The sequence below is a fragment of the Artemia franciscana genome, unplaced genomic scaffold (genome assembly GCF_032884065.1).
Source record: "Artemia franciscana unplaced genomic scaffold, ASM3288406v1 PGA_scaffold_49, whole genome shotgun sequence".
Lineage (NCBI taxonomy): Eukaryota > Metazoa > Arthropoda > Branchiopoda > Anostraca > Artemiidae > Artemia > Artemia franciscana.
This window is the reverse complement of record NW_027062689.1, coordinates 109,317-135,735: the sequence shown is the minus strand read 5'-3', so window position 1 is coordinate 135,735 and position 26,419 is coordinate 109,317. Positions and strand designations below refer to the sequence as shown.

The 26,419-nt window shown below is 33.9% G+C and overlaps 1 protein-coding gene across 1 annotated transcript; it reads left to right on the top strand.

The window, feature by feature from the left end:
- The first annotated feature begins 659 nt into the window (after nucleotides 1-659).
- Nucleotides 660-25,567, top strand: LOC136041923 (troponin C-like). The gene is made up of 5 exons (XM_065726722.1): nucleotides 660-793; nucleotides 3,792-3,822; nucleotides 13,923-14,186; nucleotides 22,742-22,873; nucleotides 25,402-25,567. Exons 1-5 carry the CDS (start codon nucleotides 791-793, stop codon nucleotides 25,428-25,430), a joined length of 459 nt encoding a protein of 152 aa, XP_065582794.1. The 5' UTR covers nucleotides 660-790; the 3' UTR covers nucleotides 25,431-25,567.
- Nucleotides 25,568-26,419: the final 852 nt, after the last annotated feature.

Genomic DNA, 26,419 nt, shown 5'->3' with positions numbered 1-26,419 from the left:
GCACCCCTGATTGTCCCCATCAGGCACTCAGAATTGCTTTTGGGAGGGAGATAACATAACCGGGAATAAAGGAATTATGAAAAAAATATAGCGAGACAGTGGATTGTTATAAAATACAAAGGGTTGTAAGATTTAAAGTCAAATGCCTCTTCAGATGAGTCTAACTTCTTCCTACTATGATCATATTCTAAACATTCAGACATGAACACTCTTTCCTTGTATATCCATAATATTTCATTATTATTTTAACTAGTATAAGATTCTTCTGGGAACATTTCTGTAGTTTTTTTTTGTTATTATTTTTAATTTAGGATGTCTTTAAGAATGTTTATGTAGTTAATTGCTACGCGTTAGCAAAATTTAAATTCTTTCCTAGCGTAGTGATTTATATCTGTAATAGTTTATATTTTTGTTTAGAAATAAATTACAGTTTTTATTAATAAAAGTAAATAAAAGTTAAGTTCATTATTATGTATTTTGCAGTTTGTTTTTACTTCGCTTGTGAATATCTTTTCTCTCAGTAATTTCTTAAGCACTTGACTAATTGTGTTTGCCAAATTAAATTTACTCCTTCTTTGAAGTCGTAAAACCAGTCGTTTTATGAGAGTCGGAAATTTGCTTTAAAATAACAGTAACCTGTATGCTGTTTCTATGCTCTTATTGTTTACGATTCCGGCATTTCCCTATTCTCTAAATGCAACGCAAACGACTGTAATATTTCACTCAAGTTGAAATAGGGGTATAATTTAATTCAGTATTGATAAAGCCAGAGGAGAGAAAAGGTGTAAAAATGGTGAGTGCGAATATGCGAATTTGTTCTTTTGAAAAATAGTGATTATTTTTTCTATAGGCTGCTTACAAGGGGTAAATGGGGGGGGGGGGTAAAAAGGCACATAATCTTTCACTAGACCTTTTATGGCAGTGACCAAAAAACTACCAGTTATATACTCCCGTTGAATATACTCTTTTACGTAACCACGTTTTGATTTTATTTTTTTCTTGCCTATGCATAGGGCATCCAGGGGAGAGGATTGCCGAGTTTAAACCCCTCCCTCCCAAAAACTGTCTGACTCGTAAAAACGTAACAAAAGGCATATAAACAAGTTTTTGATGCATTTTTCAAGATTCTTCCCCACCAAAAAACTCCCCGATACGCCCCTGTCTATGCAATAGAGTTGACTTAATAACGAGTAACATGACACAAATGCAATATTATTGATCCTAACATATTAAACTTTGTTATTTTTTTTTTTTTCATTCTAGTCAAATCGAGTGAGTAATAATATAAAATATGACGACAAATCACTCGATCATAAAGTCTGAGATGAAGTGGTCTTTCAGTGAATAATTTAGCATTAAAAAGCACTGAATGTTTTGAATAGTCAATTCTCATTTTGTCAAAACATGGATACACTTTAGGCTGATTGTAAAATTGGTCTCTTTGGGATCTCATTCTATGGAGGCCAATTCCCCAAACGAAAAAAATATTTTTGTACGTTTTCCTTGGTCATGGTCTTAAGTTTCAAGTTTCAGTTTTAAGTTTCAGCCTGTTCAGCAATTTTTTTGCCATTTTTGGTCTTTTGTTGGGCCATATTATTTCGATCCTTTAAGCCCAAAGAATGAATGGTATGAGTTTCAAGCTGATTGGATGAAAACTTTTGGCTCTTTTTGGGCCGAATTTTTATTTAGGGGAAGATTCTTCGGTGTATATTAAGGTTTTTCCGGCCAAAGAATTACAATTGTAAGTTTCAAGCCCACCATAGACAAAATGTTTTGTAGGTCCGTTTTCAGACCCCTGACAACTTCCATTGTTCTTATAAAATATTTGTTCTTCTTGGCCGCGGGGACAATCTTTAAAAGTTTCAAGTCAATCAAACACCACAGATGAAGCACCTCTCCCTTACCTATTTTCTATTTTCAATATATTATATAAAACCTATTTTCAAATCAAATTCATGGCCCCTGTCTCAGGAGCTGGGGTTCACCTCATCCCCAGAGTTATTTTATACTGAATCTGTCTGCAATTTTGAACAAAAGGACTGTTTCGACCTCTTGGTCTGGTATCATGAGGGCTAAAAACAGAGAGTGTATTGGTAGTGGATAAAAGGGCATAGGTAGGGGGCTAGTTATCTTCCAATTACTTTGAAAAGGCGTACTTTCGATTTTCAACGATTTACTCTCTTCCATGCTTTACGACAAACCCTTCCACCCAAAATTGCCGTTAAAAGACAATAATACCCTGAGTGCACATGGATCTATAGTCAGGTTCTTAAAAGAGGTTAAATTCTTCTTAACGGAAGTAAAAAGCAATTCTGAAACTAGGAACAACCCTACAACCCTAGGAACAACCTAAATTATTGCTTCGCAGATTACGGAAGATATACCTACTGTCTTCTAAGACTATTACTACTCTCCTTCCTAAGACTATCTTCAGTAAACTGAAGCGTTATAAGTTTCGAAAAATCGATAGAAATGTAAAATTTAGCATTTTTCTGGAAGCACAAAACTAACCTTAAAAAAACGGAGCGTTCGAAAAATCCAAATAGTGGCTTGTAAAAAATAGTCCGTCAATAGCATTTTGACGATCATCATCCAATCACAAGTTTTTAATTTACTCTAGCAGGCTCAGTTTTCCGTAAAGGGCTATTTTTTAGAACTTTGCAAATATTGGAGAATATAAAGAGTGCATTGATTTAAGCAAGTTTTGAAGACATGTCCTGCGTTATCAGCGAAACAATTACTTTTTTTCGCTCTACATTTTAGATCCGATTATTTCTGTAGAAAAAAATATTGTGTTTTGCATAAAATCAGTTTTTGCACGATTTTCTTCTCCAAACATACGAACTGAACCTTACAAAAAGATTTTCACTCAATTTAGAAATGAAAAAGCAGTCACTAAGTTTTTGTGTGTGTAAAGATTCGGCATTAAACATACACATTACTTTCTACCTTTCTCAACATGTCCCTCAAGATAAAAGCATGTCTAACTTTGTCACGTAACTAGAGAGTCCAAGGGGTATGTCGTCACTAGGCATTTTTGAAAATTTCCACCCAACGAATTTAATTATTTTCATGAAAAACAGAATTGAATAAACTGCATTTTGTCTATTAGATATATTTTTTAAAGGTGATTTTAGATTTTACTCATTACGGGGGGTTTGAGAGGGGACAGCAAGAGGGGGGACTATATGCCACGGCTTAAGGATTTTCGACAATGGATATTATATATTATATGCTTCCCAGCCTTTCCATTCCAGAAGGTAACATATGGCACTTTTCGAAACAGGTACTAAGAAGAACTTATAACACACAAGTAGAAAAAGTGCAGTAGTCTTAAATTTGCTATTAACTTGATATACAAGGTATTATGTATCCGAAGAGGACTCAAACGAAAGAGGGGTGTATTACTCTCAATTTTTTATCCTAGAATAAATTCTAATGAACAAATCGGGAATATAAATTCCAATGGTAATATTTTCAAAGACATAATTTATTGCAGAAAACGGGAATAAGATAAAGTTATCAGCATAGTCTTCTAGGAATATCTAATTACCCAAAACATTTTATGTCTCTTATATTTGTTCAAAATCAGAAGAATTCTGATTCAAATTAATCTCTAAATAAGGAATATACGAAATACATTGTAAATAAATGTGATTCTAAAATTTTATTAGAATTTTTATACAAAATAGAAAATAAGGTGAATTAATGAAGTAAATTAGTATTATGGGCAGAATTATGTTTGTTGTTGTTGTCTCTTAGGGATTGATAAACTCTGCCTTTTTTTGCAGGCGGAAGACCTGACAAAGGACCAACTTCAAAGTAAGTTATTCTAATGCATTTCTTTTTATGCAAGGGAGTTGTTTCTTAGACGTACAATTTTAACTATAATTGAGCTACTACTGAAGTGGATGTTCCATGTATAATTTTACTAGGTATTTTGTATGTAACAGTTCAGGCATAAGAGCAAAAATGAGGCAGTAACTATTTACAGGAAAGATCGTATGCCTTCAGTACAGGATTTTAAAAGAAATTAGTATTACACCAGAAACTTGAAAGATTTAGGGCTTGACTTTCTGAATGAAGTAGCCTTTTCTTTTCCTTAGCAATGTTATATGGAAGGGGTCGTATAAACTCGGGATGGAGCTCATTCAATTGGAACTTGAAAGGCTCAACTCCTTCCTAGGACTCAAAGGGATTGGAAGACAATCAACCCCCCTCCCCGTGCCTCTTTTTTTATGGTTCCCCCGTAACACCTCTTTAGTGTAGGATCAAATCTTCTTACTAACCATTTTACTCAAAAAAGTCAGAAGGCTCAATAAATGTTTTTGTGAAGATGACAAGAAAATCGAAGCCCAAGGGGCAAGGGACAGGCTATATAGATTATGCTGAATGCCTAAAGACGCTTTAGACCAAGGGCAAGGCTTAATGGGGTGGTAGTCTAAGATCATTTTTAGTATTTTGATGTTCGTCTTAGGTTTGCCCTGATCATTTTAATATGTGTTTATTTTGAAGTCTGTTTCACCAGCAATTCTTAAGCTTGAAATTATCATTCATGTTAATTTCCATTCGTTTCTGGTTTAAAAAAACTTAAAATAAAGCACAAATGTATCAAAATAAATGCCACGACATGGAGCAATGTTGCGCTTGTTGGTGAGGATTAAGTCCTTAATAAAATCAATTAAAAAAAATTGTTTCCATAAGTTAAGTTTTCCAAAGAAATGTAAAGAGCTCCATTAAACCAAAAATGAGCAGAAATAAAGTCAAATAATCTACCACGCGTTAAACTACCACGAATAACCATCAAATAAATAAATGAAACCCAAGACAAACAGAAATTACAATACATAATTAAGTCAAGCTCACAAGCAGAAATCAATATGACTAGGGCTGACAACCCCCATGACTTCTCTAGACCAGAACATAATTCGCATTTTACTAAAAAAAAAAAATACAAAAAAACGAAAAAAACAAAAGTTAAAATAGGGATAAAATCCTTTTAATAGACAGTAATAAATTTCACAAAAATACTAGATATTTCAGTCACATATCCTTTGACCGTAATCAGTAGTAATACTAAGCTAGAACAGCTAAAAAAAAATAATCTATATAAGAAATAAAATAAACTAAACATTGTTTAATATTCTTATTCTTATTATATGGGATTCCCAAAATCCAGAAGCCGAACCTACCATTACTACCAATTGTGTCAAGTACAAGGTCGCTGAAAAGTGTTTTGAGCAAGTTGTTAGTGTTAATCTGTAAACAACTTTTGTCTACACAAATTTCTTAAATTAAGAATTCTTCGAATTTGGTTAAAAAACTAAAAGAAATGGAAATTTCTTCAAGTTCTTTGGATTCAAGCATCAACATTGTATCAATGTGCACAAATATCTATGTAGAGACAGTCGAAACTCTTGTACAAAGAAAGTTATTAAGAAATTTTGACTTGAATATTGGTAAACAAATTTGAAAGTTTCTGTAATTGTGTATTTAGTAAGGTTGTGCAATGAGTCCTCTTATTTTTTTCAATTCAGAAAGGAATTTTTCGAACAAGTAGATGGTTTACATCTTAGGGCCCCCTTATCTCCATTTTTAGGTAATATTTTGGTGGAAAGTATTGAAACAATTCCGTTAGAAAACATAATTTTTGGGGCTGATATATGGATAACATAATTTCAGTATGAAATTATGGGCAGGAGGAATTAAAAAGATTTTTGGAACATCTCAATTGGTTGGGGGGGGGGTGATTTAAAGTTTACTGTTGAATCAGAAGAGGGTAGTAAACCTCCTTCTCTTGATGTTCGTCTTTCAAAAACTGAAAATAGTCCGGATTTTAAAATTTACACAAAACCGATTAATAGCAATAAATTTTTGTCGTTTAGCTCCGGTCACGCTCACCAAGTAAAAATTGGTTTGATAATTTCTTTAACTGACTGGATCCTTAGTATTTGCTCTCTGAAATTATTTTAGGAGTTGTCTTTTCTAAGAAAAATACTAATATGTAACATTGTTAATTAAGGGGTTGATTAACCAGACTTTTCAAACAGAAGGAAAAAGTTACTAAAGATCTCTAAAAAGTCTCGGAGACAACTTCAGAGAAGGATATTTTTTGTTCCTTACCGTATGTACCCGGGCTAAGTGAAAAACTTAAAAGAATTTTACAAAGTAATGGTCTAAAGGTAGCTTTAAAGAGTAGTAATACTTTGAACGGTTCTCTAAATTCTGGGAAGGATCTAACTTCTTTTTGGCAAAAAAGTAGAGTCAATTGGACTCCATGTACGTGCGGAAGCTCATATGTGGGACGTACTGACTAGAATTCGGAACTGAGATTACTAAAGCATAAAGGCTTTAATTAATTGGCTTTTGAAGCAAAATTTTAAGCCTGAAGATTTCACTTCATCCCTTTTGGAACATATTTTTAATTTTACATACCATTTTATTTTGCTCAATAATGTCTTTTTGATTTCTAGGGACCGGGGTCCCGAGTAAAATTTTTGCGAGTAAAACTTTTTGAAAATTTGGACAAATATTGTATTTTTTAATTATTTTTATACCTCTTCAAGTTAACTTGTAAAATAAAACTTGATACCACTCTAAAAAAAGAAAATAACTATGCTCTTTGACAACCTGAATACACTCTAAAGATTTAGTTTAATTGTAAGAGCAGATGTAGCAAGAGAAGTAGCTCGGAAAGTTTCAACTTAATAATCCCAGTCATTCTTGGGATATTGCTGAGTTGTCTTGTTGGCAACCAGCATACACACAATGCCTTTTGATTTAGTCTTAAATCAGTATTTAGTTTTGCAGCATATTTGACAAATTGTATATCTGTGGGGGTTTGAAATACCCAATATCCATAGAGACGTACTTACTGGACAGTTCAACTATGCTGAACAAAATGGTCATCTCAAAATTTTGATTATATATCTCTGGGAAACTAATAGACTTGGGAGGGGCTGTTTGCCCTCCAATTACCTTTGACTCTGAAAAAGGGCACTAGAACTTTTAATTTCCAATTAAATCAGCTCCTAACAAAGTTTCAACGATTTTGCTGTCTTTGATTGAGCGGCACTGCCCATGATATTGCTTACTTACCCTTTTGAAAACCTTCATGCACATGTTCTTTTAGTTTATTTGAAACTCCTCCTAAACCTTCCCTAAAAGTTTCACGTTAATACGCTTAGTGTCATTAGTTACAGAAATTGTGGCAGTAGTATTAATATCATTAACATCCTTTGATAGTCTAGAAACAATAGTTGTAGTAGTAGTATTAGCATTGGTAGCAGCATGCACATAGCATCATTGGTTTTCTTTAGCACCTTCTTCAACACACCATGGAAGTTTCAGCTTAATACCATAATGTGTTTCTAAAGCTTTGCTGATACGTCCTCTTGACAACTTATATGGTTATAGTGTGCTTCGATTTAGTTCAATACAGTTTCAATATTACCTGAATTTGTCGCTTTAATACGCAGCTTAGCTTTAGTAGCAGCAGTGGTAATACCAGTAGTAATAGCAGTAGCAGCAGTAATGGCAGCAGTAGACTTAATAGCAGCAGTAGTAATTTTAGTAGAAATTGTAGTGGTATGAGTAGGAGCAGTAGCATTAGGATGTAAATATTGTCTTTTGGTTAGTTCCACATCCCACACAACAAGCTCTGTAAGTTGCAACCTCACACACAAAACTGTTCCTAAGATATCGTTGGACTGACTTTTTGACAACCTGCATACAGACAGCGTGATGCGATTCAGTTCACCGCATCACCATTCGTGATGCGATTCAGTTCACTCTCTCAATATTTCCGAAATTTTCACTTTCATAACCTTAGGCATAGTTGTAATAGTATTCACAATGGTAGTATTGGTATTAACAGTGCTAGTAGTAATACTAATAGTAATAGCACAATTACTAGTAACCGTAGTAGTATTAACATATTGGCTTTTGGACAGTTGAACATCTCTCTCATTAAGTTCTGAAACTTGCAACTTAATACAATTATCCGTTGCTATGACATTGCGGATTATCCATTAAAAATTTGTATGTTCATATAGTTCCTGGAAATTTCATCTTAATACTCTTAGCCTTACAGGTAGTAGCCATAGAAATAGTAGTCGGAACATTAGTAATAGTAGTAGTAGTAGTATCATTAGTAGTAGTAGTATTTGTAGCAAAAGTAGCAGTGGTAATAGCGTTAGTAGTAGCATGCACATATTGGCTTTTGGTCAATTGACCTTCCCCTTTAAGCACTCTTCGAAAGTTTCAACTAAATACCTAAACCTATTCTTGGGATACACCCTTTTGACAATCTGTATGCACATAGTGTCTTTTGATTTGGTTGAAATTTTTTCTCAGCATTTTCTCAAATTTCCATTTTCATATACTTATCCTTAATATTAGCATTAATTGTAGGATGCACATGTTGCCTTTTAGTCAGTTAAACATCCCCCTTATGATGTCCTGGAAGCTTCATCTTAATACGGTAAGCTGTTCCAAAAAAATATTACTGATGTACAATTTGACCACTTTTGACGCCCTTTGTTTTGATTTAGTTGCAGTTCCCCCAGGATATTCTGTAAAACTTTCACCTCCATACGCGTAGCCTTAAAAGTACTAACATCTTAGCATTAGTGTTAGTAGTAGGGTCAGCAGTAGTAGTAATAGTGCTGTATAAGCAGTATCAGTAACAGTAATAGTAGCAGTGTTAATATCAGTAGTAGCAGGCACAAGTTTTGTTGTGGTCGGTTGAAGATCCCCCTCATGATGCCCAAGAAGTTTCATATTGATACGCTAAGCCGCACAAAAATATATTGGTGATACGCCTGCATAAGCAATCTGAATGCAAATAGTATCTTTTGATTTACTTCAAGTTTCCTCTAAGCTTTTCCCACTGATGTTCATGTTTTGATTTAGTTCAACACTCCCTTCAAACATTCTTTGAAAAGCTCACCTGAACGACCTTATTTGTTTGAAAGGAGAGATCAAACACACCCACTTTTCGCAATAACAATTACTATATGTAAACAATGGATGGATTGCCGAACTTGCAGCTATTACCCTGAGGCCTGGAAGAGTTGACATTCCCACAGCCATAATTACTGGAACTTTCAGCGATGCTGAACAAAATGGTTACATCAAAATTTTGGTGGGATGCGTTTTGGGAAATAATTTGCGTGGGGGGGGAGGGCTGAATGGTAGCTCTCCAATCAATTTGACTATAAAATAGCACTAGAACTTTAGGTTTCCATTATCCTGGTTTCCACTTTAGGTTTAGGAGCCCTATCCGAAGTTTATAGGACTACCCACTGCATAAAAATCTTATAAGCCCCGGGGCATAGCTTACAACCCTTTCCCCTGGTTTTGGAGGCTGTGTCAACCGTTGAGGCCTTGTTATACGACTTTGAACCTCTTTGGTTATAATTTAAGTACCCTTTGATCACTTTTGACCTTGAAAATGGGGACCAGAACTTCCGATTTTCAATCGAAGAAATTTTTCCCTGGAAAATTCCCCCGGAATATCTCCACATGCAAAATTGAGTTAGTTAAGAGAAAGTAAGAAAAGTAAAAATAATTTTGTATCGGAAATTATGTCAAGTCCCCCAGTATATATGTTCCCTGGAAAGTTCACCCCTGATAATTTCCCTCCCCAAGGAAAATTTACCCGATGAAAATCGACCCCAAGAACAAAATTTCCTACCCCCAAAAATGTCCGTATACTTTCCTATGACAAATGCTATACGTAAACAATGGGTAGATTTTATAACTTTAAGAACTATCAAACAGTTCGTGGTAACGAACTGAAGTAAGGAGCGACCCGGCTCAATAGTAACTAAAACTCTAAAAAGTGGAATTTTGATGCCAATAGTTACATCAAAAGAATTGCATTTTAATGCTGATTTTAAATATATAAGTTTCATCAAGATTAGTCTTACCCGTCAAAATTTAGAAGTCCGAGAAAATTTGCCTCATTTTAGAAAATAGGGGGAATATCCCCTAAAAGTAATACGATCTTAACGAAAATCACACCATCAGATTCAACGTATCAGAGAACCAGATTGTAGAAGTTTCAAGCCCCTATTTTTTGCCATTTTGCATTTTTTTGCCAGAAGACAAATCACGGATGTGTGTTTATTTGTTTTTTTGTTTGTTTTATTTGTTTTTTTGTTTGTTTTATTTGTTTTTTTCCCCAGGGGTGATCGTATCGACTCAGTGACTCTAGAATGTCGCAAAAGGGCTCATTCTAATGGAAATTAAAAGCTCTAATGCCCTTTTTAAGTGACCAAAAAACAATAGGGCACCTAGGGCCCCTCCAACCCTCATTTGTTCCTCAAAGTCACCGGATCAAAATTCTGAGATAGCCATTTTATTCACCATAGTCGAAAAACCTAATAAATATGTCTTTGAGGACGACTTACTCCCCTGCAGTCCCTGTGGGAGGTGCTGGAAGTTACAAACTTTGACCTGTGTTTACATATAGTGATGGTTACTGGGAAGTGTACAGACGTTTTCATGGGGATTTTTTTTTTGGTTTGGGGGGAGAGTTGAGAGGAAGGGGTTACGTTTGAGGATCTTTCCATGGAGTTTCCATATGAGGGGTTTACCTTCTCGTAATACCTCGCTCTTTACGCTAAATTATTTTTAGTAATTTCAAATTCTACGGCCTTTGTGATTCAGGGGTCATTCTTAAGGAATTGGGACAAAATTTAAGCTTTAGTGTAAAGAGCGAGGTATCGACGAGGGGTGAGCCCCCTCATATACGCAATAAAAACATACGAATATAAAAGTTCGCTATGTAAGTTAATTCGGAAGTTACGTATATTTTTTACTTACGAAAACGTTCGTAAAATTTTTAAGTTATAGTTGCCTTTTTAAGTAGTCAAAAAATTGCAGGGCAACTAGGCCTCCTCTCTTGCTCCTTTTTTCTCAAAATCTTCCGATTAAAACTATGAAAAAGCCATTTAGCCCAAAAAAAATTAATATGCAAATTTCGTTTTAATTATTTATGCGCGGAGAGCCAGGATAAAAAAAATGCATTAATTCAAAAACGTCCAGAAATTTAACAAAACAACAAATTTTTTTTAAATGAAAGTAAGGAGCGACATTAAAACTTAAAACGAACAGAAATTACTCGTATATGAAAGGGGCTTTTCCTCCTCAACGCCCCGTTCTTTAAGCTAAAGTTTTTTACTGTTTTAAAATGTAGAGCTAAGAGATAGACGAACTAGTCGACTCGTCACTGAAGGAAATAATCCCAAAATGCATCAAAACAGCTAAGTGTGGTGCGTCACGCACATTCAAAGTGTATTTCAAATCAAGAAAAGACTTAGATCAGTTCCAACAAGAATCAGTGAAAATTGGCTATGAGCGACTTGTCACCCAGGAGTTTGTGTTTTTACTTTGTCGATGCTTTAACTGCCATATGACGGGCCACCTTGCAGCAAACTGCACATACACTACCCTATGCTCAAAAGGCGGAGCTAGTGACCATAAGTCAAAATTTGAATCCCCGTGTAAGAACAGTCCTTTTTGTATTAGTTGTAAAGCTCCAGGCCATACGTGCTACGAATTTCATATCTTGGCATATACATGGCTCTTTCGCGATTAAATTACCAGTGCTGATTATTTTTTTATTTTTTGGTTTTTCCTTGTTTCTTTTTCCTTCTCTATCCCTGCTTTTTCTTGTTTATCCTTACCTGGATCATACTATTTTTTTCCTCATATTTTTTCTTATACCTTTGGTCTGGTGGGTTTGGTCATGGAGCGGAACTGCCATCCACCATGAGTAAATCGACGATTTCTATTTGTGACCAGGTTGGTATCAACTCTTTGGGGGAACGTTTAATTGAATTACAAAATAATCCTTTAAATATTGAAAATATAATTAATAATTCAATTGGAAGTAGAAATCTCAAGAATATTGATTCTAATTCGGCTAATAAAAGTAATTATGTTTCACATTTAAATGGTTCTGCCTCCTCTAAACGTGATGATGTTTTCTCTTTGCCTCATCCTAACATTCAGGGTCTTTGCTCGTCTTTTGATGAGCTGAAATGGAACGTCAGTGGTGGAACTCCTGATGTTATAGGATTATGTGAAACTTTCCTAGATTCAAAAAATGATATCGTTTTAGATATTCCGGGATATAGGATGGAGAGGCTGAATAGGAAACGGATGGCGAGAGGTGGCCTTGTCCTTTATATTGCTGATCGTCTTACATATAATGTCCGAAGTGATTTGAGCAGAAATGAGAAAGGAATCTTTAAATCCCTTTTTATTGAGATTAAATCAATGCGTAAGTATTTAGCTGTGGGTTTGGTTTATAGGTCCCCCAGTGGATCTATTCCTTCGTTTTTGAAAATTCTGGAAGAAGTTTTGGACTCAGTCCAAAAACATCCTTATGAGCTAATCCTTATATGATTTTAACCTCAACCTGCTGGATCAAAATTCTGCTTCAGCTATTGATTTTTTGTCGATGATGCTCTCTTCGGGAACTCTACCTTCAGTTTGTATACCAACCCGAGTTACTGACATGCATGCGTCTCTTATTGATAATATTTTTTCATCACTAGATGTCTTAGATAATTTGGTGCTGGTTAGTGATATTTCTGATCATGTTCCCGCTATTTCCCAATATAAGAGTGATGATCAAGCACAGCGTATAGCATCACCATCTATGTTTTTTTTATACTTTTAATGTTTTTTTGGCAACGTCAAATTTTCATCAGTGTTACTATGTTGAACCGTGAAAATAAATAAGCTAAACTAATCGGCTAAATCTAAAGTTTTTCGTTGATAAGAACTTTAACACTTACAATCTGTCCCTTCTTCAACCCTCGCTCTTTAAGCTGAAGTCTCAAAACTCTTTAGTAACACTTCTCATTCAAAATCAAAGACCCTTGTGTTTGAGTAGTATCTCCTTAAGAATCAGGAATTAAAGTCAAACTTTAGCGTAAAGAGCGAGGGTCGAAGAAAGACACCCCTCATATGCACAAAATTTCTGTTCGTTTAAGCTTTAATGCTGCTGCTCCTTACTTTCAATTAAAATTTATTCTATTTAAAATTTTATTTCTTTTTTTTAAATGTGTCCAGAAATCCCATTTTATTCTTGTAAGATTTTTCTGGAAAATTCATCCTGAAACTATTGTTCCCACGGAGAGTTTTCCCGTAAAAAATTCTTCCCCCTCCATTTAGAAAATTACCCTGGAAAAATCCAGACAGTATGGGCAAATTGAATAACTTACAACCCTTACCCCAGGGACTATGGAGGGTCATGCCATCACCCCCAGCATAGCTATTGGACCTTTCAACTATGCTGAATTAAATGGCCATCTTAAATTTTTTTCAGATGTCTTTGGCCTAATAATGGGCTAGGAAGGGGGGCTATGTGTCGTTTAATATTCGTGTCACTTAAAATGGGGACTAGAGATTATGACCTTCCAGAACTAGATCTTCTAGAACCATTGGCTCGATAGGATAACCCCTGGAACAAAAAAGAACAAATTAACACACATCCGTAGTCTTCCTTCTGCCAAAAATATAACATTCCGCTTTTTGGAGTTGTTTTCCCCCTTTTTTGAAAATCTGACAAATTTTCTGAGGCTTTCAGCTTTTGACGGGTTAAGCTGAATCAGCATAATAGACCAATTAAACAAAATCAGCATAAAAAGCCAATTCTTTTGATGTATCTATTGTTTCATTTTTAGGATTCCGGTCACTATTGGACCGAATTGCTCCTTACATATAACTGGTTTCCGCGGATTGTTTGATTTGGTCAATTTTTTTTTTAAATTAAAAGTCAGTCCTGATTTTTCCAGGCTTCCGCTTCATCGAATCAGACAATCCAATTTGATTTTCACTGTCCTTGGTGCTTTAACTGATATTTTATCATAACACAACATGACCAGCATTGATTACTTTTACAGTTCTTAAAAAAGCGTTTGATAGCTTTGACAGTCACAAAAAGGGCAGCATCCCATGTGACATGGTTGGGACAATTCTTCAACTAATGGGACAAGCCTATGATGGTAAAGTCCTTGAAGAGCTTATTGAAGAAGTAGACGCTGACAAATCAGGACAATTGGAATTCAATGAATTTGTAATTCTGGCAGCCAAGTTTATAATAGAAGAAGACATAGATGCATTACAAAAAGAGCTGAAAGAGGCGTTTAGACTTTACGATAAAGAAGGTAAATGGTTATTTCTTGGACGGCTGAAAACAGGTATGGGTAGATGCGGCATGTCAGAAACCTTTATATTTTATCCTCGTCATTCCCAACGTGGGGCATGGCAATATATTTCTTTTTTTTTGGGGGGGGGGTGGCGATTTAGAGGTCATACATCTTTTGGGTGATATACTCTACAGCCTCTAATTAAAAAAAAAAAAAAAACAGTTTTCAATTGAATCATGTCATATTCAAATGAATTAAAGGAGCGAAATGATGGTAATGTAATGACGTTGTGCATTAAATAAAAGGTGCTTTATGTAGAAAACATTTAGCATAATAATTACATTTCACTTATATTAAACTAAAGAAAATCAGTCTGAAGTATGAATTGAGGATGGCTCGGAAAATATACCAAGTTCACGGCGATTTCGGCTTCCTTCAAGTGAATACGCATAAGATTTGGGGGCATCATGGTGGGTCATCAGGATTTGAGAAATGCTTAGGTGGGCATGGCCTAAAATCAGTTGGGAACCACTGGCATAGCCATACCAATTATAAAAAATAGGGAGTATTTGTCGTAAACGGACATATTGTAGTGAATCATGAAACCAGTCTTGAAATCAGTTTTTCATTGGTTTTCCAGATTATTCACTTTTTAGTATATATTCCATGACCTTTTTTAATTGAGGGGAGAGGAATGGGCCCCTGGCCCGACCCATAAAAACGTTGGTGATAGTAACAGGTTTAGCAATATACTGTAAACTTTTACTCTAAAGGAAGAATATGTTTATGAATATGCTCTGAAATACCCGAAATTAAAAATATTTGGGCCCTTAGAAACAAAATGAAACAGAAAAAAAGGAAAAAGTGCTCATTCCAAGCCGCTGTTGTCAAAAAAGATAAAATTGCTGTCTCGCTTTCTCAAAATTTCAAAAACGTTCCGCAAGAAATGGACAAATCTTTACCAATTTAGAAATAAAAAATGGGACCCTTTCTCATTCTTTAGTGAAGTTGGTGCTTGTAAGAGGTTTAGCGAGTTGAATGTAAAAAAATAATATTTTCACCGAAAAGGAGAACGTCGGCACCCTTTGTCTACTCATTAATTTGACAAGATCAAATCAAGCCAAATGATAAATTTAAAACTAAGTGCTTATGATAGGGAAATCTTTCAGCGTATAAACATATGAATTAGCTAGACAAATCGATTATTTGCTTGGGATGATCCTACTTAACACAGGAGCTGTAGAAACCCGAATGGTGACAAACTCGGTTTAAATTCTCTAACATAATTGCTTCATTTCAGAAAAAATACGATCGACTATATTTGGGTATATTTTTTGTTACTTCAAGGCACAAAATGTTTTTAAAATTAAAAGAAAATAAAGATCCAAGTACATTGAATTTTCTATAGTGGAAGAGACATAAATACACAACAACGGTAAAAAAATAAAGAAGGGAGTGGGAGTGGAATTAATTAAAGAAAGCTTGGGACAGGTAAAATGTATATCTCAGATCATAAGCATGGTAATTTTTTCCTTTCAGTTCTTTCAATGAAAACAGAAACAAAAGGCAGATGAAAAGGTCAATGAAAAAATATTAAAATAATTTATTTTTCAAATTAGAGTGGAGGGGAAGACAAAAGGATCTAGGGGCAAGTACACCTCACTCTCGTAATCGCCATTGATGACCCAGAAGAGTTACAACTTTACCCTCTATATGTGTCGCCCACCCTAGATTTAGAAAATACCTTTTTTCTGAAAATGCTCATTGAAAATCAAAAATAGAACAAAATTTTCCCCATAGGTTTTGAAAAGGATTTCATTGTATATCCATTACAAAAACTTAAAATAGTACCCCTCCCTCCCTTACTTTTTGTCCATTGGAGCCCTTGTTTTACACGTAGCTATGACCAGACTCATGCAAATAACTAAAATTTGCAAGAATGGATTCTGAAGAGTTCTGCAAACATAATTTCCACAATCGCTTGGTATTTTAAAAGCCACTCTTTGGCAAGAAGCTGGGGTTTTATCTTTGCTGGAGTTTAAGAAATTTGAGATATTAAAATTATTAGTGAAAACTACATTTTTTTGAAACATTTTTAGATTTTGTTGTGATTTTTAAGATGTACGGAGGATAGATTATATTTGAAGGCATATCATGAGCCTTACATTGTGAAATATCTTTAATTTTACGGTAATGTCTTTTTAGTCTACGGTTAGCTTGTATTATTGACAAAAGGAATGGGGTATATGTTACCAAAAAGAATATCTCTGATAAAATTTACTTATTCTTTTTATGTGCGAAACGAAGCAAATGTTCAGGGCGCGATCTATGAGAGAAGTTACAACTGCTCTTTTAACTTGTGGAGGGGGGAGGGGTAATTTGAATTAAAATAAAGATATATTTCGCGTTGGATGTTTTGCAGAAATTGAAACTTCGGGGTATCTTAGATCATATTAATAATTGTGATAGAAATTTGCAGTTTACCCAAGAAATTGAAAATAAACTACCGTTTTTAGATGTGTTAAGTATTTGTAATACTGATAAACTAGATTTTACTATCTTTAGAAAACAAACGCAAAACTGAAAATAAGAAACTGAAAATACATTTAAAATTTATTACGAATTTTAACTAGGGTCATTAAAACTTCAGGATCAATTCCTTTCGCCGAATATTCGATTAAATGATAATTTTCTTCTATTTTGTTTTCAATAGTTACTCAGAAATAGCCACATCTATATTCATATACTTGGAAACAATGTCAAAACTACTAACTGTGGTTTTATCTGAAATGCTTGTGTTATTGAGTTTTTATTTTACTAAATCTGCCGAATTACTAATGAAGGAATATTGGGAATACAGAAAAGGTTTGAAAGCAGTGCCAAGCCATTTTTCAATATTGGAAGAGGGGGATTTAGTACATAATACAATAGGTGCTAAGGGAATACCTTGCTTATATTTTTTTGGTAAACCGTAGAATTTTGGACCGAAACTACCAGGGAGGAAAAATTTAGTGTATAATTGTGGCGTAATTTTACAATTCTGTTTTAGCTGATTTAATTCATTTACAATATTATTTGCCAACTGGTGTATATTTTCTGGTGTGAAAGTGGTAGGAGGCTTAACCTTTTTTTGGCTGTTTTAAAGAGTATTTATGAGATAAGACCTAACTTTATCAGTGTTAGAAACAGATGGGTTGTATTTATGCAAAACAGACTTTAGACAGGAAACTTAGCTGTCACGGGACAGCTGTTTCGGTAGAAAAGATATTTTTAGAATCCTTTTCCAGTGTTTCGATTACCCGGGGCTCAAACGTTCTAGAAGAAATGTTAACAATTGCAGGTCCAGGAGTGAATCTCGGAAAATAAACATGGTTTTTCATTGAAGATTCATCTCTCAATCTTTCCAATGTTTTTTTATAAAGTCGTTCCTTTGACAACCTAAACAATTTCTTTTCTTATTTAACAACTTGAGAAAAATCAACGGTTTTCAGGTTTTCACACACACAAATTTCAAGTGATTTTCTTTCTGAAGAAATAATGTGTCTTTTTTGTTTTTTGTCCTTAATAATATAGAATGCAATTTATATCATAAAGACTTTGGAATAAGATTTTCATTTCTGCTGGATTCTAAGAATTTTCGTTGACTAATAATATTAGCATGTTTTTTACATAAACTCCACCCCATAAGCTAGACGTGAATAGCGATGAAGACTGCCTTTCGATAACAAACAAATACAACTTGAAAACAAGAGGGAAATTTTCTCAAGACAGTGGAATTTATTTCAGTAAATTTTCCAGCCCTATGTCCAAGGATCGTCTTCTCTACAATACCAAATATATATATATATATATATATATATATATATATATATATATATATATATATATATATATATATATATATATATATATATAATATATATATATATATATATATATATATATATATATATATATATATATGTATTATATATATAAACTTAGATTAAAATGCGAAATTTAAAACTAAAAATGTTCATCAGAATGTAGAAAAACGGCTACATTAGCACAAAGAAGACATAAACAAAACATTAATTTCTAATAGTTCTTATAACTCCTTTGATTCTGCTTTAGCTAGCTATTTATTTAATAGTCCTATCCACACAATACTTCTTGAAACATCTTCTCTCGTTAGTTGTAATTTGGGAATAAAACAGGTGGTTCGGGAATCAATCGAAATTAGGCTTGAACATAAATCATAATGATTACTGGCCGTGATTCTACGTCGTTGGATTCAGCTTAGGGCAAATTGTCTTCCAATCCAGAACAGGCAAAAAATGTTCGACAAAAAAAAAGGTAGTTGGTCCTGATAGGTGGTATGTTTGTCCCCTTTGTAAAGATGAGGATAAAGACTTGGATCATTTTCTCCGAAATGCCTGGCGCTCTTGGATTTACGGGAATTTTTTTGCATGGGATTAGTTCTCGGTATTCTGCGAAAAAGTAACCCAACCACAATATTTCGAGTGGGAGTGTTGTTTAATTTTCCTTGCTTCCTTGTTAGTTATTTATATTTTTGTGTGTATATTGCATATATATATATATATATATATATATATATATATATATATATATATATATATATATATATATATATATATATATATATATATATATATATATATATATATATATATATATATATATATATATATATATATATATATATATATATATATATATATATATATATATATATATATATATATATATATATATATATATATATATATATATATATATATATATATATATATATATATATATATATATATATATATATATATATGGGGACAGCCCTTGGACGATGGGCCAAAATATTCACTGAATTGAATTCCACTGTCTTGAGAAACTCCCAAGTTGTATTTGTTCGGAAAAATGACAGAAAATTACATAAATCAGCCATTTTACACAGATAGGTTTTAGTAGAAAAATAGAACAGAAAACAATGGATCTTTCGGTTGGTCAAAATTCCCAAAGTTTTACAAGCGTACGACCTGAAAAAAAAAACAGATTCCTAAGTGAATCAAAAGACATTATGTGGTGCCAAGTTTTCAAAACGATGTATCTGCAATGTCTTGGAAGTAGTATTTAGATAGTGTATTTTTATTAGCTCAACATAACCTTCAGCAAGCTCTGAAAATTTTGTCCTAGTCCTAATGCTCTAAGCTGTTCTTTATGTACTACTGATACGGCCATTCGTCAGCCTGCATACATAGAGCATGTTTCAGTTTAATTTAAGGATCCTTAACCTTTATAGTGGTATTAGTAGTAGTAAAAGTAGTAGGGGTAGTATGCATACAGCAGCTTCTGATCGGTTCAATATTCCCCTTAACATACACTGAAAGCTTCAATTTAAGACTCTAGGATGTTTCTGAGACATAGTATTTCAAATGCCTGCATTAATATAGCGTGTTATAGTTTGGTTCAGTATCCTCTCCAGCATTTTCTGAAAGTTTCACTGTAATACCCTTGACTTCAGTAGCACTAGCACTAGTCGTTGTAGTAGTTGTTGTAGTAAAAGAAGTCGCAGTAATAGAAGCAGTCGCAGTAGAAGTTTTATTAGCAGTAGCAGTAAGAGTGTTTGCAGTTAAAGTAGTACGTACATATTGCATTTTGCCTAGTTCAACATCTCCCTTAACATGTTTAGTAAGTTTCATCCTGATGCTCTAGACCACTCCCGAGATACTGCTGATACGCCATTTTGATAACCTTTTTGTAGAGAGTTATTTCATATTTAATTTAACATCCCCCTAAGCAATCTCTCAAAGTTTTAAGTTCCTACCTTCAACCTCAGTATTAGTATTCGTAGAATAAACAGTAAAAGTAGCAGCAGTAGTAGCAGTAGCAGTATGCACAGAGTGCTGTTTGATTAGTTCAACACCCCCTAAACATGTCCTTGGTCAATTGACTCTCCCTTTCATCAATCCCTTAAAGTTCCAAGTAAATACCCTCAGTCTTTCTTGACACTTGAATTCAATTAGTCTTTTGGAACACCAAAAAGACCAAAGACTACTACCAATATTATTTATACGTCAACTACTACTACCACTGCTACAACTACTACTACTACTACTACTACTACTATCCCCCTCTTAAATACCCCCTGAAAGTGCCTTTTGGTTAGTTCAAAGTTTCTCTCACTGCACCCTGAAAGTTTCAACTTATTGCTCTAAGCTATTCCCGAAAAATTGTTCATGCTTTCTTTGACAATCTGAGCGCACACAGTGTATTTTGACTTACTTTAACACCACCCTAAATGTTCCCCAAAAGTTTCAACTTAATAGCTTTAACCTCATTCGAAATAGTATATGTGTCAGTCGTAATAAGAGTGGCAACATACACATAGTGCCTTTTCCTTAGTTTAATATCCCCCTAAACATATTCTTGGTCAATCGATCATAACCCTCATCCTTCCCTTACAATTCCAATTTTATACCCTTAGTCATTCTTGACACTTGAATGTATGTGGTCTTTTTAAAAACATAAGGTCAAACATGCACTCTTTCCCAATAACTAATATTATTGATAAATAAAACTGACTAACGATAAATAAAACTGATAGCCCTTGCTCTGAGAGGGGTGGGTGTTGAAATCCTCAACGTTACCAGAGACACAATTACAGTACTTTTCAACTATGTTCAACAAAATGGTTATCTCAAAATTTTGTTTGATATGTTTAGAGAATTTATGCGCTTGGGAGGGGAGTGCATTCCGTCCAATCAGTTGTGACCTTAAAAAGGCAGTAGATTTCCTAATATCCTATCGAATGAGCTCCTTCAAAAGTTTTCATGATAAAGCTGTGCTGCCTATGGTATTACTTGTATAGATCTTAGAAAATTCACATGCATATAGTTTTTTCCGTTTAATTTACTCTTCCCCCCTAAATGTACCTCAAAATTTCATCTTAATGCTCTTAGAAGTAGTAATATTTGTAGCAATTGTAGTAGTAACAGTGGTGGTAGTAATAGTAGTAGTAATTTGATGCGAAAATTGCCGTTTGGTCATTTCAAAATCCCCAACGACAAGCCCTGCAAGTTTCAGTTTCACACACCAGGTTGTTCCAAAGATATTGCTGACAAACCCTTTTGATTACCTGCATGACAACTTGCATAGAAGTAGTAGTTGTAGTAATAGTATCCGTACTAGTGGTAGTAGTATTAGTAGTAGCATGCATGTATTGCCTTTTGGTCGATGAATGGCCATTTTAAGCATTTTGTGAAAGTTTCAACTTAATTAACTACTCCATTCCTGAGATACACCCTTTTGACAATCAGTAGGTGTTGTATTAGTAGTAGTAACAACACTTGTAGCAGCAGTAATAATAGTAGAAGTAGTACGCACAACTTGCCATTCGATCATCTGTACATCCCCCCCACCCTGAAGTTTCAGATTAATACCGTAAGCCTTTCCAAAAGTATTACTGATACACCATTTTGACAATCTATATGCATATAGTATACTTTGATTCGGTTCAACTTTCCCCTCAACGTTTCCACAAATTTTTAATTCAATTCTCTCAGCCTCGGTAGTACTCGCTACATAAGTAGTAGCTATAGTGATAAAAACCATAATAGTAAAAGTAGTGGTAGTAGTAGCATTACCAGTAGTAGTATTATTAGTAGTAGTAGTAGTAATAGTAACGTGTAAATATTTCCGTTTTGTTCAATTGATTATCTCCCTTATCATTACCTGAAAGTTCCAAATTAACAGAGTCATTCCTGAATTACACCCTTTCGACAACTAATATGCACATAAAGTTGTTTCAATTGGTTCAATACTCCCCTCAATATCCCTTGAAAAGTGTACCTGGATGCTCTTCATCTTTTTGAACACTATTGGTCGAACATGTCCACCTTTCTCAATAAAAAATACTATATGTAAACTGGGTAAATTGTATAGTTTATGTACCTTCCACCGAGGGATTGGTGAGGAGGGGGTTGGTATATCCAGAGTTACTGGACCTTTCAACTATGTTGAACGAAATGATAATTTCAAAACTTTGATTGGTTAAATTTGAGGAATTGATGTGCGCGGGAGGTGCACTGACTAACATCCAATCTCTTTTGACTCTTTGAAAGGGCACTAAAACTTTTAATTTCCAATCGAAAAAGCTCCTTCCGAAGTTTCTACGACAGTTTGTTCTATACGAAGTGCTTTTGTGAAAAAAGTAAATAATACATTGTGCCCACACCACTTTTAACTTAGGCAGAGCTATTACGCTGCCTATGAAAATATTACAATGTACGGCTATGCCACTTTTTGAGTATTGATAAAAATTGTCTGTTTGACTCTAACGGCATGTATCTTCCAGCCCAGCTCCGAGTGTGGCAGACTGAGTTTGCAATTTAGTAATACCACCTCAGGGAAATTCTTAGTGCAGGGTTTCTCTGGGACGGTTTTCTTCAGGTGATAAAGAAATATTCCACAAGTCGTTTTCAATATGAGTTATTTCTCAATAGGAGTGGAGTTTAAGCATCAGTAACACTGTTGGCTCCCTCGGACCTTTTACGTATATCATGCCATTTCATTTCTAGGAAATGGGTACATTCCAATCAGCAGTTTGAAGGAAATTTTGCATGAACTCGATGATCAGCTGACCGAGGAAGAACTTGACATGATGATTGACGAAATAGACACGGATGGTTCTGGAACAGTTGATTTTGATGGTAAGCCTTGTGGGAGATGGGGTCTGAGTGGGGTTTTGAGAATCTATCTGGAAGCAGAAGCCTGGCCCACGTTCAAAAAAAGACTAGTTTTTGAACTAGAAAGTCTATTAATCACGCTTGTTCTTTCGTAGGCCATAGCTTTGATCAGCTCTTATTTGATAAATTGGGATTGATTATCAGTGAAAAAAAACAGGATTGTTATAAATTTGTATCAGAGAGTAAAATAAAATATGTAACCAGAGTACACACAGAGAGGGTTTCAAAAACTGAATAGCTCTTAATCTTCTTCCAAAAGAAAATTATTTTATTTTGTTCTTTCAAAAGCCTATTACCATTTAGACACTGAAAATGTTAAAATCTCACCAGCCAAATGTTTCATACTTTGTATTTTTGTAATGTTCAAGTTTCAATGTAAAATTGGAACTAGATAGTTTTTTCTTTATAGCCATCCCCCACCAAAAATATATTTTAGATACACACTTTTTTGGCTACATGTTTTTCTGATGTATATGTATATTTAACTGATGAGCTAATTTTTTTTTTCTTGTGATAGTTTTCTTTTGATGAATTCTGACGTCAAGAGTATCCTATAGAATTGTTGATAAGGACCAAGATTCAAATATGGAATTGTATATCCTTTTCCTATATTTTTCATGACGAGACATTCCTATCGAAATATTCATCAGATAAATTCGCATGAGAAATAAAATTTTCCTGAAGGTTTGACTGCCTGGTTATCATCAAATTGATATTTGGTGCAATCTTTGTTCATTTAATTTTTTTTTCTCATAACTATGGTTTACTATCAGACACTTGTGTAGGCAGCACAACTTATTTAATATATTTAGTGCGCATACAGTAATGCATTTTACTAAGTTTCTTCGCCTAATGCATTTTATAGGTTTGTTATATGAGGTATTGAATTGGTTTCGTCATAATAAAGCCCTGTGCCCTATAGTTAAAACCAAAAACTGCTTTTCGTCTGTGGTTTTACGAATAAAAGAGAAGGTAAATTAAGCAACATAGAAAAGGTGATATATAGTCGTAAAATGTTTCGCCAAATATTATTAGATAAGTTGATAGACCGTCAGAGCAATAGGGTGTGAAGGCGTGCCCAAACGCTGGGTCATGAAACTTTTGTGGTTTTATATCTGTGTCAAAAATGTTCAATTTAGAATATAGGACTTTTCGCTACTATATATTGCTTTTACTGTGATTAAGCAACGAAGTTGCTAAAAAGCTGTTGTATTAGCAGAGCATAAGAAAATGATGTCTCTGATTGAGTGATTCAGTGATGCGCTGTGTGTAAAACTCTCATTAAGAGGTTTTTCCAGCAATTTCTCGAAGTGAACCAAAATTGGATTTGATAATGTAAATTAAAAATTTTCTTTAGAATTGTTCTGCTTTTTAATTGAGACCCCGAACTCTGCAGAAAAATGACAAGTGCAACTATGTGAGAGCTGTAAACCATATATACTTGCTTTATTAAGCTTAATTCTTCAGAAAGAACTCCAAGGGCTTAGTAGCCTAAATATAAACGCATTTTTGAATTGTAATAATAAAATATACTCTTACTGTACTGACATTCCCTTCTTAATACTGTTGTTGTTTCAGGACAAGTTTGCTCAAGACAAAGTATATTTGTTCAAGACAAAAACAAGGTCATTGACGTTTCTTAATCAAACAGTCCGTGCTAACGAACTGTAGTAAGGAGTGACCCGGCTCAATAGTAAACAAAACTCTAAAAACGGAATTTTGATACAAAAAAAAATACATCAAAAGAATTGGATTTTCATGCTGATTTTAAATATATAAGTTTCACAAAATTTAGTTTTTGTCATCAAAAGGTAAGAGCCTGAGAAAATTTGCCTTATTTTGGAAAATAGGGAGAAACACCCCCTAAAAGTCATAGAATCTTAGCGAAAATAACACCATCGCATCCAGCGTATCAGAGAAGAGTTTTTTACTGCTTAATAAAGTAGAATTGAGAGAAAGAGTCAAACTTTAGCGTATAGAGCAGGGCGTTGAGAAGGGAACAGCCCCTTTCATACACGGAGTAATTTCTGTTCGTTTTAAGTTTTAATGTTGCTCCTTACTTTCAGTTAAAAAATACTAGTTTTTTTTTATTTAATTTGCGAAGCATTGATGTAACTTTGGAGCTTTTCCATGTCTTTGAGCTGACTGTTTACACAATTAGACTAATTATTGACTAAAAGAGTAGTATTCCATCGAAATCATGAGGATGGTAACGCAAATCTGACTATAAAGACAAAATAATAACTAATGTAAATTTTGTTACAAGACTTCATTGTACACCAATTTTTCATACAATTTGGTGAAAGGAATTAATGTATGTTTCTTAGATAGCTATTTTATGCTTCCCGATTTCAGCTAATAGTTTCAATATCTTTTTCTGTCTTATATATTTCCAAGCTGCTTTAATGTTGGTTTGTTTATAGCAAAAAGCAAAAGAATTTGTCTTTCGTGGTAGCACCAAGTCAAGATTTTAATGCTTGTACTTTTTTCAGAATTCATGGAAATGATGACTGGAGAATAAAGACAGTTTGGAGAAGAAGAAGAAGAATTTAAATTGTAGTCTTTATCTTTCTCTTTTTCTTAATACTGTTTTCGCACTAAAAAACTTTTGAAATTGCAAATAAGACATTGTTTTGAGAATTAAAATATAGAGCAGTATTTTGCTACTTTTAAGGGGAACGGTAGTATAAACATACCCAGCGATCTCTTTCAAGTTAAATATTTTTAGTTTGAATAATGACAAAAAAGTATTAGGGCATTAATTTAGGCTTCTATTTATTGCCCTGATCGGGCACAATACGCTGTGCTTTTTTCTTTTCTCTTTTTTTTACTGGGATTTTCAAATTAAGCCTTTTCATGGAAATTGTATTTCAGTTTCTATGGAAACGTTAAATATAAGTTTAATTAGTCTAAGTTTTTCGTCAAAGAGAATTTTAAAACGAAAAATTTGGCTTTTTAGATTTCTTCTGGTTCGTATAAAGACATTTCCATCAATCTATTTCATCCTACTCCAATTTATCACAATCAATTTTGTGTCGGAAATTAATAAATGGTTGCAAGTTAGTTTCAGTAGGTGGTCTATAAATACGAATATACCGATCGTTAAGGTAATAAAAGGCAAGGATTTCCACTTGAATTTATTGACATCAAAAGTAGATAGTTTCAACAGTAAACAGTTTAAACAGTATACTAATAAAAATAACGTACCAAGAGAGGTTGTGATCAAATATTTAAAAAAGAAAAAAGACTGCAATTAAAAAGGAACTTAGGCTGGTTAGTATTCAAAAGTACTTTGTCACAAATGGTAAAGATGTGTACTAAAAAAGAACGCGGCTTTGTTACTGCGCAAAAGCAAAGAGAAAAATTAAAGCAAATCACAAGGTTCTTGGTAATTGTAAGGAACTCAGCTAAATTGTAATCGAAGCTATAAAAAATAGAATTTTTATAGGAATAGACACAATAGAAGAATTAGATTATGCTGATTCCAAAAATTTAAAGTTTATTGACTTT

Coding starts and splice junctions, on each gene's coding strand:
- LOC136041923 (XM_065726722.1), top strand. Junction 3,823..13,922: donor GACAAAGGACCAACTTCAAA/GTAAGTTATTCT, acceptor TTACTTTTACAG/TTCTTAAAAAAGCGTTTGAT. Junction 14,187..22,741: donor TAGACTTTACGATAAAGAAG/GTAAATGGTTAT, acceptor TTTCATTTCTAG/GAAATGGGTACATTCCAATC.